The 10,656-nt window shown below is 47.4% G+C and overlaps 1 protein-coding gene across 1 annotated transcript; it reads right to left on the bottom strand.

The window, feature by feature from the left end:
* Nucleotides 1–1,554: 1,554 nt before the first annotated feature.
* LOC121291313 (E3 ubiquitin-protein ligase TRIM39-like) lies at nucleotides 1,555–9,922 on the bottom strand. The gene is made up of 4 exons (XM_041212385.1): nucleotides 9,876–9,922; nucleotides 9,647–9,691; nucleotides 2,417–2,442; nucleotides 1,555–2,147 (listed from the first exon to the last, which is right to left on the bottom strand). The coding sequence occupies exons 1-4, from the start codon at nucleotides 9,920–9,922 to the stop codon at nucleotides 1,555–1,557; spliced, it is 711 nt and encodes a 236-aa protein (XP_041068319.1).
* Nucleotides 9,923–10,656: the final 734 nt, after the last annotated feature.

A 10,656-nucleotide genomic window follows, 5' to 3' on the forward strand; every position in this document is an offset into this window, starting at 1 on the left:
AACAATCATTGATGTACTGGAGAAAGAGTTGTGGGAGGGGGCCTGAGTAGGACTGGAACAAGGAATGTTCCACATACCTCATAAAGAGACAGGCATAGCCGGGGCCCTTGTGGGTACCCATAGTCACACCTTTTATTTGGAGGAAGTGAGACAAGTTTAAGGAGAAATTGTTCAGTGAGAGAACAAGTTCAGCCAGACGGAGGAGAGTAGTAGTGGATGGGGATTGTTCAGGTCTCTGTTCAAGGGAGAAGCCGAGAGCCTTCAGACCATCCTGGTGGGGAGTGGAGGTGTCGAGGGATTGGACATCCATGGTGAAGAGGAGGTGATTAGGGCCAGGGAACTGGAAATTGTTGATATGATGAAGGGCATCAGAGGAATCACGGATATAAGTGGGAAGAGATTGGACAAGGGAAGAATGGAGTCAAGATTGGAAGAAATGAGTTCCGTGTGGCAGAAACAGGCTGGCACGATCAGTGGACCTAGACAGTCCCATTTGTGGATTTTGGGGAGGAGGTAGGAGTGGGCTGCCCGAGGTTGGGAGACTGAGGTTGGAAACTGTGGAGGGAAGATCTCCAGAGGAGATGAGGTAAGTGACAGCCCTGGAAACAATGGCTTGATGTTCGGTGGTGGGGTCATGGTCCAGAGGGAGGTAGGTGGAAGCGTCTGAGAGTTGGCACTCAGCCTCTGCGAGGTAGAGGTCAGTGCACCAGACAACAACAGCACCATGCTTGTCAGCAGATTTGACAACAAAGTCAGGGTTGGATCTGAGAGAACAGAGTGCAGCAACTTCTGAAGGAGACAGGTTAGAATGGGTGAGAGGAGCAGAGAAATTGAGACAGCCGATGTCACACACACAGTTCTCAATGAAAAGATTAAGGGCAAGTAAGAGGTCACAGGGAGGGGTCCAGGTGGAGGGAGAATACTGGAGGCAGGTGAAAGGATCCGTTGAACAGTGGGAGGACTCCTGTCCAAAGAAGTGAGCACGGAGACAAAAGAAGCGGAAGAAGAGTTCAGCATCATGCCGAGCCTGGAATTCATTAAGGTGAGGATGTAAGGGTATGAAACCAAGACCTTTGCTGAGTACTGGACATTCAGCATCAGAGAGAGGAAGGTTTAGGGTGGTATGGTGAATACATGGCCGGGATTGGGATTAGAAAACGGAATTGGGTTTGAGGGACGGGAAAGGGTGGAGGGTCCTGGATGGGCCACACTGCTAACCTGGGGTTGCTTGAACATTTTGAACAATTTCCCAATAAGAACTCAGTGTGAGAAATGGAAACACAGAAGAAATTCCGGCTACAGACTGGGAAACAGGTGAAGAGATGGAGGATGGGACTGGGCGGTTTGACTGACTGAAGCAGGGAGTAAATGAAGGAAGGAGACACACAAGATATTTAATTTACATTTTATTTTAATCCTCTGACATTGATATTTGTATTGGTTTTATTTACAGTCTGATTGGGATTTTACAATTTGGAAATTAAATGACACATTTATTGACAACCTGTTATCAATGATGGTTTCTAACACCCAAACCCTGACCTGTGACCCTAATCACGGGGTCGTCGTAGTGACGTCAGGGGTGATGCGACCCCCCCCCGAGGCCCCGCCCCTTTTCCGGATCCAATCAGAACCGAAGCAGATTCTCAGAATCTGGTTTTCATTCCAAGTGCAGAAGAAAGGATAAAGTTTCTCAGTGAATTTATTCCCAGTGAAGCTGTGGAGATGGGACTTGGTGTCCGCGCTGTAAAATGAAACTGTCCCAGACTCATAACTGAGATAAACTCCCACCTTCCCGGGGATCTGACCGACAGGGAGACGGGATTCAGGAGAGGATTTTATATAAAATTCATCCCCAACCCGCTCAATGATCCAGAATCCAGTCTCCGGGCTCAGACTGACCCTGTCCTTCCTCTCCACAGACTCTGCGGCTACTCCCAGTCTCCAGCGCCGATTCCCCTCCACCTCCCAGTAATGTCTCCCCGATGTGAATCCCTCTGATCCCAGGACACAGGGACAGAGCCAGTCTGTAAACCTCTTCCCGGTGTCAGGGAGACTCCTCCAGGTCCGGGTCCGTCTCAAACTCTTCAGATCCTCAGACACCTCGAGCCAGGGACTCGCTGTTTCCACATCCAGGTTCACAGAGACTGCGAGAGAAAAGCAGAGAATTAGAGAGAGACTCACTGGGGATCGGGGGAGAGACTCACTGGGGATCGGGGGAGAGACTCACTGGGGATCGGGGGAGAGACTCACTGGGGATCGGGGGAGAGACTCACTGGGGATCGGGGGAGAGACTCACTGGGGATCGGGGGAGAGAGTCGCCGGGGATCGGGGGAGAGACTCGCCGGGGATCGGGGGAGAGACTCGCCGGGGATCGGGGGAGAGACTCGCTGGGGATCGGGGAGGAGAGAGTCACTGGGGATCGGGGGAGAGACTCGCTGGGGATCGGGGAGGAGAGAGTCACTGGGGATCGGGGAGGAGAGAGTCACTGGGGATCGGGGAGGAGAGAGTCACTGGGGTGGGGGGGTGTTGGTCCCGGCTCAGGGGGCTTTGAGGGTTGGTCTCTGCTCGGGGCGGGGGCGCATGGATGTTCAGCCTCTGCCTGGGGGGGCACCAGGGAGGTTAGGCCTCTGCTGGGGGGCTGGGTGGGGGGCAGCAACAGGATTGGCCTCTGCTGAGGGGGGCGGGGGGTACTGGGGTTTCAGCCTCTGCTCGAGGTAGGGAACGGGGTGGGCGGAGAGGGCCTGCCTTTGCTTGTGGGGCTGAGAGTGATGCTCTCTGATCAGGGCAGAGGCACGGGGGGGGGGGGGTGCTCGGCTTCTGCTCAGTGGGTCGGTGTCGGCCTCTGCTCGGGGAGGGGGCGCAGCGGGGGGTTCGGCTCCTGCTTAGTGGGGGTTCTGCAGGAGGTGGCTTTTGCTTGGGGAAGTGAGCAGGTTTGGTGTCTACTCAGGGTAAGGTCGGCATTTGGCCCCTGCCTTGAAGCGAGAGGGTATTCAGCCTCTGCTTGGTGGGGGCGCGGCGGGGGGTTCGGCTTCTTCTCGGGGATCAACACAGCTCAGTCGGGGGTGCACAGGTGGCTTGGCCTCTGCTCAGGTGTGGGAGGCACGGGGGGGGTTGCCTCTGCTAAGGGATCGATCTCTACTCCAGATGGGCACCTGTGCTCGGGGGGGGTACGTGGTGGTCGGCCTGTGCCCAGGGTGGGGGGGACGTGTGAGTTGGCCCGTACCCGGGGCTACGTAGAGTCGGCTGTGCCCGGGGGACATGGGGGTCTGCCTGTACCCGGGGGGCGGGGGGGTGGTGGAGTTTCCCTGCTCTAGGATTAGGTTAAAATCATGCTGAGAATTCAAATCCCACTGTGACAAGGTATGAAACTGAATTCATTCAATCTGTTAATGTGTGAACCAGCATCAGAAAAGCCTGACCATGAAAGCTGCTGGATTGTCGTAAATATTCACGTGGTTCATCGTGTCCTTCATGAGACTGTAGTCCACACTATGTCATTAACTCTTAATTTCCTTAAGGTAATCAGGGATTGGCAATACATGTGGCCTCCATTAGCATTGTCCATATCCTGAGAGTAGCATCTTTAAAATGTTCAGGAGTTCCAATTTCTAATTGAAGCTGAACAATCAAGGAGTCCCAGCAAAACTGGACTCAATGGGAATCAGGGGGAACACTCTCTGCTGGCTGGAAGCACAAAGGATGATGGTTGTGGCTGTTGGAGGTCAGTCATCTCAGCTCCAGGACATCATTGCAGGTGTTTCTCAGGGTAGTGTCCTCGGCTCAACCATCTTCAGTTGCTTCATCAATGACCTTCCTCCCATCAGAAGGTCAGAAATGGGGATGTTCGCTGATGAATGCACAATGTTCAACACCCGCGACTCCTCAGATGCTAAAGCAGTCCATATCCAAATGCAGCAAGACCTGGACAATATCTAGGCTTGGGCTGACAAGTGGCAAGTAACATTCATGCCTCAAGTGCCAGGCAATGACCATATCCAACAAGAGAATATCCAACCATCTCCCTTTGATGTTCAATAGCATTACCCTCACTGAATCCACACTATCAACATGCTGGGGGTTACCATTGATCAGAAATTGAACTGGACTAGCCTTATAAATACTGTGGCTATAAGAGCAGGTCAGAGGCTAGGAATTGTGCTCTGCAGCTGAGATGACTGACCACCAACAACCATAACCATCTTCCTTTGTGCTAGGTATGACTCCAACCAGCAAAGAGTGTTCCCCTGATTCCCATTGAGTCCAGTTTTGCTGGGGCTCCTTGATGCCACACTTGTCAAATACTGCCTTGATGTCAGGAACAGTCACTTCCACTTCACCTCTGGAGTTCAGCTCTTTTGTCCATGTTTGAACCAAGGCTGTAATGAGGTCAGGAGCTGAGAGGCCCTGGCGGAACCCAAACTGGGCGTCAGTGAGTAGATTATTGCTAAACAAGTGCTGCTTGTTGAATAAATCACCTAACTTACCAAAACCTGTCTACCATCTACAAGGCACAAGTCAGGAGTGTGCTGGAATACTCACCACTTGCCTGGATGAGTGCATCTCCCACAACACTCAAAAAGCTTGACACCGTCCAGGACAAAGCAGCCCGCTTGATCGGCACCACATCCACAAACATTCACGCCCTCCGCCATCGATGCACAGTAGCAGCAGTGTGTACCATCTACAAGATGCACTGCAGGAATTCACCAAGGCTGCATCGACAGCAGCTTCCAAACCCAAGACCACTACCATCTAGAAGGACAAAGGCAGCAAATAGATGGGAACACCACCACCTGGAAGTTGCCCTCCATGTCAGTCACCATCCTGACTTGGAAATATATCACCATTCCTTCACTGTCGCTGGGTCAAAATCCTGGAACTCCCTTCCTAACAGCACTGTGGGTGTAACTACACCACATGGACTGCAGCAGTTCATAAAGGCATCTCCAAACACCTTCTCAAGGACAACTAGGGATGGGCAATAAATGCTGGCCCAGCCAGCAAAGCCTACATCCTGTGAATGAATAACAAAATAACGTTCTAGGAAGGCTGTGCTCCTATGGACTGATCACCCTCATAAAGTTGTAAAACGTTTTAGCTAAGTATCCTTCTTTCCCTTAATAAAGTTCTTTAAAATTTACTATCCAGAGTCTTGCTTTTGCCTTAATTGGTTAAGTCTTATCAAAACCCAAGTTATTAAATGGCAAGTTGGGGTGGCTGAAATCAATAAAGTTATAGATAACAAGATCCAATAACAGGAGAAAAAATCAACACTTCATCGTCAGAAGGTATCAGGAATTCACACTGAAGAAGTTGTTTTCCTTGGAATGGGGTGAATTTGAGGTGATGCAATTTAAACTTTTTAAAATGAAAAAGGAAATTGATAAAACTCATCCAGGCACCTTGCCCACTATAGTGAAAGGTTCAAATACCAAGGCACATGAGTTAAGACTTACAAAGTTAGCATTATGAAGCAAAGTCACTCAGGACCATTTCACTTTGAGGTTGAGAGAATTATTGGCTAAGTACTAGAGAAGAGGGTATGGGTAATGGTTATGATATTGGTCTAGTCATTAAATAGCTTAGACTAATCCAGAGAATGGGATTCAAATCTTACCATGGCAGTTTGAAAATTTGAATTTGGTTTTGCTAAAAATGTAGGAATAAAAAGCTGATCTAAACCCTGGAATACCATCCCTACAACTCTTCACCTCTCCATCTTGCCTTCCTCCTTTAAGATTCTCCTTAAAAATTACCTCTTTAAACAAGCTTTTGGCCACCTGTTCCAATATCGTCTTCTGCGGCTTCATATCATTCTTTGTTTTAAAATGCTCCTCCGACGTGCCTTAGAGTCTTTTCTATGTTAAAGTTGCTACATAAGTATTATTACACAAGAACACATGAATTAGGCGCAGCAGTAAGCCATCCAACCCCTCGAGCCTGCTCTGCCATTCGATAAGATCATGGCTGATCTCATTGTGGCCTCAACTCCACTTTCCTATCTGCCCCCAGCACACAACACCTCCCCCACCCACCCCAAAACCCTGGACTTCTTTTCAAAACAAAAATCTCACTCAGTCTTGAATATATTCAATGACCCTGCCTCCACTGCTTTCTGGGGAAGGGAACTCCACAGACAATGACCCCCTTGAGTGAAAAAAATGCTCCTCATCTCAGTCTTAAATGGGAGACCCTTAATTTTTTAACTATTTCCCATAGTTCTACACTTCCCCCAAGGGGAAACATCCTCTCAGCATCCACCCTGTCAAGTCCCTCAGAACTTATATGTTTCAATAAGATCACCTCTCGTTCTTCTAAACTCCAACTATAGGCTCAACCTTTGCTCATAAACTAATCCCTTCATCCCAGGAATCAGTAAAGTTATCCTTCTCTGAGCTGCTTCTAATGCAATTATATTTGCTGCTATGAGATGAAATTGAGTGATTTGGTCAGATAGTAAAAGGATAGACTAGTTATACAAAATGTACAAATGCCAGCACTATCAATAGTATAAAATTCCTTCTTTTCATCCTGACCCCTATTTTCCCCTGAAAAGATTTGTCAGGCAATAGGATTGGGCTTTTGATGCCATGTGCTGTTTGAGACACTTCGGCAATGTTGTGATTAATCATTCCCTGTTCCTCCAGATGTATGTGAGTGAAATCCTCCCCTTCTCCCTCCATAAAGTACCTCATCCCCAAAACCACTCCACGTGTATTTGTTATATAGCAAAATTGTTAAAGTGAGAGAGAGGCTTAAAATCATTATTACAAACTCCTGCTGCTGTCCCAGCCTCTCTTGTTCTCATACTGGTCTAATATTGCTGTATGAGAATAAATGCTCAAAACTATCAACAATAAACCCACTCTTACGATGGCCCAACAAGTTTATCCAGTGAATATACAGACCAGAACAGTCCCCAGTTTGATCCCCGACTTCTCATGTTAATTGATCTGAGCCAGGACAGGGACCAAAATATTTCACTGCCTCACATTACGAGGAGAAATATCGGCAATCACTCACATTCCTGGTCTTTACCATTAAACCATACTGTAGGTTCACAAGCTGAAGACAAGATCAGGCTTGGCTGTGATGCCTGTCTGGCTGAAGAGTCTGCCAACATTCACAATCAAGGGTTAAACATTAATAATGGGCACTTGGGAGAGATATTGGAATGTCACTGGTGCCAATACAACTGTTTCGAGGACAGAGAAAGAGAAAATAAGTCCCCAATTGTTGCTTAGGTTTAATGAGTAGAGATCGGTGACCAGGAAAACAGAACTGCGTTCCCAAAATGTACCTTCACCACAAAAACATGCTACTGAATAGAATTTACAGCAGAGAAACAGGCCATTCAGCCCAACCAGGCTATACCAGCGGTTATGCTCCACACAAGCCTCCTCTCACTCTATTTACGCATCTCACCCTAAAAAAAATCCTTTTATTCCTTTCTCTCCCATGTATTTTTCTAGCCTCCCCTTCAATGCATCTATGCTATTCACCTCAGCCATTTCACATGTGGAAGTGAGATCCACATTCTCACCACTCACTAAGGAAAGAAGTTTCTCACAAATTCTACGCTGGATTTATTCGTGATTATCTTGTATTTCTAGCCCCTAATTTTGGACTGTCCCACACATGGAAATATCCTCTCCACTTTTAACTATTGAACCCCTTCATAATATGACAGACTTCTATCAAGTTACCTCGATGGCCACAGAAGATGCATTCATAACGTGGCCAACAGGTTGATTATCAGCCTGCAAATCCTTCCAGTATGCCTGACAGTAACAAGTAAAAGCGGTAGTTTCCTGTTCAGCCATACTGCAGGAGGCAATGGCAAACCACTGCAGTACCTTGCCAAGCATGATCATGGACCAATCCAATGGAAGTCCATGGTGGTCAGCACCCTCTTAGGGCATAGTAGTTAAAGGAGGAGGAGGATCAAGTCAACTCTCAATCTTCTCTTCGTATAAAGATGAGATTAAGGGAGGATAAGATGGCCGTGAATTTAAGAGGAGAGAGGCCATGATGAGTTAAGATGGAGGTGAGAATCACCAATGGTGAGAAATTAAAACAGAAAAAGCTGGAACCACCTGTCAGCCAGCCTGACAGCATCTGTGGAGAGAAGCAAAGTTAACATTTCAGGCTGATGACCTTTCATCAGGAGGAGGATAAGTTGTTTGGTGCAGAGGCTGAGAGAGGAAAGCAGTGAAGGTTCTTGGTGAGAAAATTACTCGTCTTGGTGAGGCAAGTTTTGGAAGTATAGCCAGATGTATAGAATTCACTTCGGGGGAAGGTGTCATCACACCTCAGGCAGGTTTCCATCCAGGGCATGAGGTCCATGCAATCATCCACAAAAAGCTCAAGGATGACAAGGGCCTTGTTCAGAAGTGATTTTCTGACATTCTGAGAGAGATGCAAAGAGAGGCAGTGAGAGATAACTCACTGGCAGAGTCTACAGAGTCAACAGTGGTAGGAAAGTTGGAGGGGCTGCTAGTGAGTGAGATGGGAAGGAGATATAATATTAGCCCCAGTGGCGTGTTAGGTGGGAACTTTGGCAGGATAGTGTAATTAAGGTTCTGCTTGTAATGAGCCAATGCTGAGTCTTTGAGGAGGTAATGAAAGTGGAAAAAGTTAGCATGGTTGGAGCAAATTCTACTCTTTTTTGATATATAGAAATGACTTGTATATTGGAAGACAGGAGTAAAATTTCAAAATTTGCCAATGATTCCAAAACAGATGTGGCAAACAGTGGAGATTACTGGAATCACCTGCAACGGGATACACAAACACAACAGGCAGACAAGTGACAGGCTGAATTTAATACACAGAAATGTGACGTGATGCATTTTGCCAGAAGGGATAAGGAGAGGCAATATAGACTCAATGGTACAATTCTACAGAGTGTGAAGGGGAAAAGGGACAAGGGCTCATGTCCATCGATCTCTGGAGGTAGCAGGCCATATTGAGAGAATAGTTAGAAAAGCATATGGAATCTTGGGCTTCATAAATGGAAGTATTGAACGCAAAAGCAGGGAAGCAATATCAGGTTAATTGAGCAAAAGCTTAGTCAAAATGAGAGGTTTTCAGAACCATACTGAAGGAGGAGAGTGAAGTGGAGAGGTTTAGGGAGGGAACTCCAGAGTTTCGGGCCCAGGCACCTGAAGTCACTGCTGAGAGAGAATGTCATTGGAGGATGGTTTTAACACAAGAGAAACTTTTTAATTCATGATTTATTTCAAGAAAGGAGGCGCCACAACTATCTACAGGGTTGAATTATTTGACTTTAAATATTAACATCAGTGAGTAAAGTTTCATGTAATGGCTGACACAAGATTATGTTCCTCCTTTTTATTTCCGTCTCTCTTCCTGGTCGCGGTGTTTGACTCTGACGGTTTAATGTGTAAAATTCCCTCTCCCTCCAGTCCCCTTGTACTGATAGGAGCCAGTTCCAGACTCTGTGAAGGTGATTAGAGACATTTTAGAAAGTTTTCAACTTTTCACTGGACAGTCTCCAGCAGGTCCCCGATTAATTCCTTGTATTTGAGCAGGGCCTTTCAGCCTGAGTAAAAACCACCCAATCCCACTGGGAATGGACCCTTTCCCCGAAATTAAAAAATATTTGAGACTCACCTCTTACTTTTCCACAACCTGATCGAAGATTTTCCGCCTTTTTCCAACAGATCTGTAAAGAGTGAATTCAATTCACCTCAATGAATTTTGGGCTCGGCATGATGCTGAACTTTCCTTCCGTCACCTTCATCTCCATGCTCAATTCTTTCAGAAGGAGTCATCCCCCTGTTCCACAGCTCATTTCACCCGCCTCCAGGATTCTCCCTTTACCTGGGCCCCTCCCTCTGGTCCCTTACCTGCTCTTGATCCCTTCATTGAGAAGTGCCGGCGGGACATCAACCATCTTAATTTCTCTGTTCCTCTCACCCATTCCAACCTGTCTCCTTCTGAACTTGCTGCACTCCGTTCTCTCAGGTCTAACGTTGACCTTGTTATCAAACCCGCCGACAAGGGTGGTGCTGTTGTTGTCTGATGTACTGACCTTTACCTCGCAGAGGCTGAGCACCAACTCTCAAACACTTTTTCCAACTTCCCCTTGACCATGGCCCCACCACTGAACATCAAGTCATTGTTTTCAGGACTGTCATTGACCTCATCTCCTCTGTACATCTTCCCACCACAGCTTCCAACCTCATAGTCTCTCAACCCCAAACAACCCGCTCCTACCTCCTTCCCAAAATCCACAAACAGGACTGTCCCAACAGACCATCATGTCAGCCTGTTCCTACCCATGGATTTCATTTCTTCCTATCTTGACTCCATTCTCTCTCCCCCTAGTCCAATCTCTTCCCACCAAATTTGTGATTCCTCTGATGCCCTACGTTATATCAACAATTTCCATTTTCCTGACCCTAAATGCCTCCTCTTCACAATGGACGTCCAGTGTCTCTACTCCTCCATTCCCCACTAGGATACTTTGAGGACACTCCACTCCTTCCTTGAACGGAAGCTTGAACAATCCCCATCCACCACCGCTCTCCGTCTGGCTGAACTTGTTCTCTCACTGAATAACTTCTCCTTTAATGTGTCTCACTTCCACCAAATAATGAGGGTGGTTATGAGTACCTGCATGGGCCC

The sequence above is a fragment of the Carcharodon carcharias genome, chromosome 19 (assembly GCF_017639515.1).
Source record: "Carcharodon carcharias isolate sCarCar2 chromosome 19, sCarCar2.pri, whole genome shotgun sequence".
NCBI classification, from domain to species: domain Eukaryota; kingdom Metazoa; phylum Chordata; class Chondrichthyes; order Lamniformes; family Lamnidae; genus Carcharodon; species Carcharodon carcharias.

Coding starts and splice junctions, on each gene's coding strand:
- LOC121291313 (XM_041212385.1), bottom strand. CDS start 9,922: ATGGTTGATGTCCCGCCGGCACTTCTCAATGAAGGGATCAAGAGCAG. Junction 9,692..9,875: donor AATGAAGGGATCAAGAGCAG/GTAAGGGACCAG, acceptor CACTCTTTACAG/ATCTGTTGGAAAAAGGCGGA. Junction 2,148..2,416: donor AGTCTCTCCCCCGATCCCCA/GTGACTCTCTCC, acceptor TTTCTCTCGCAG/TCTCTGTGAACCTGGATGTG.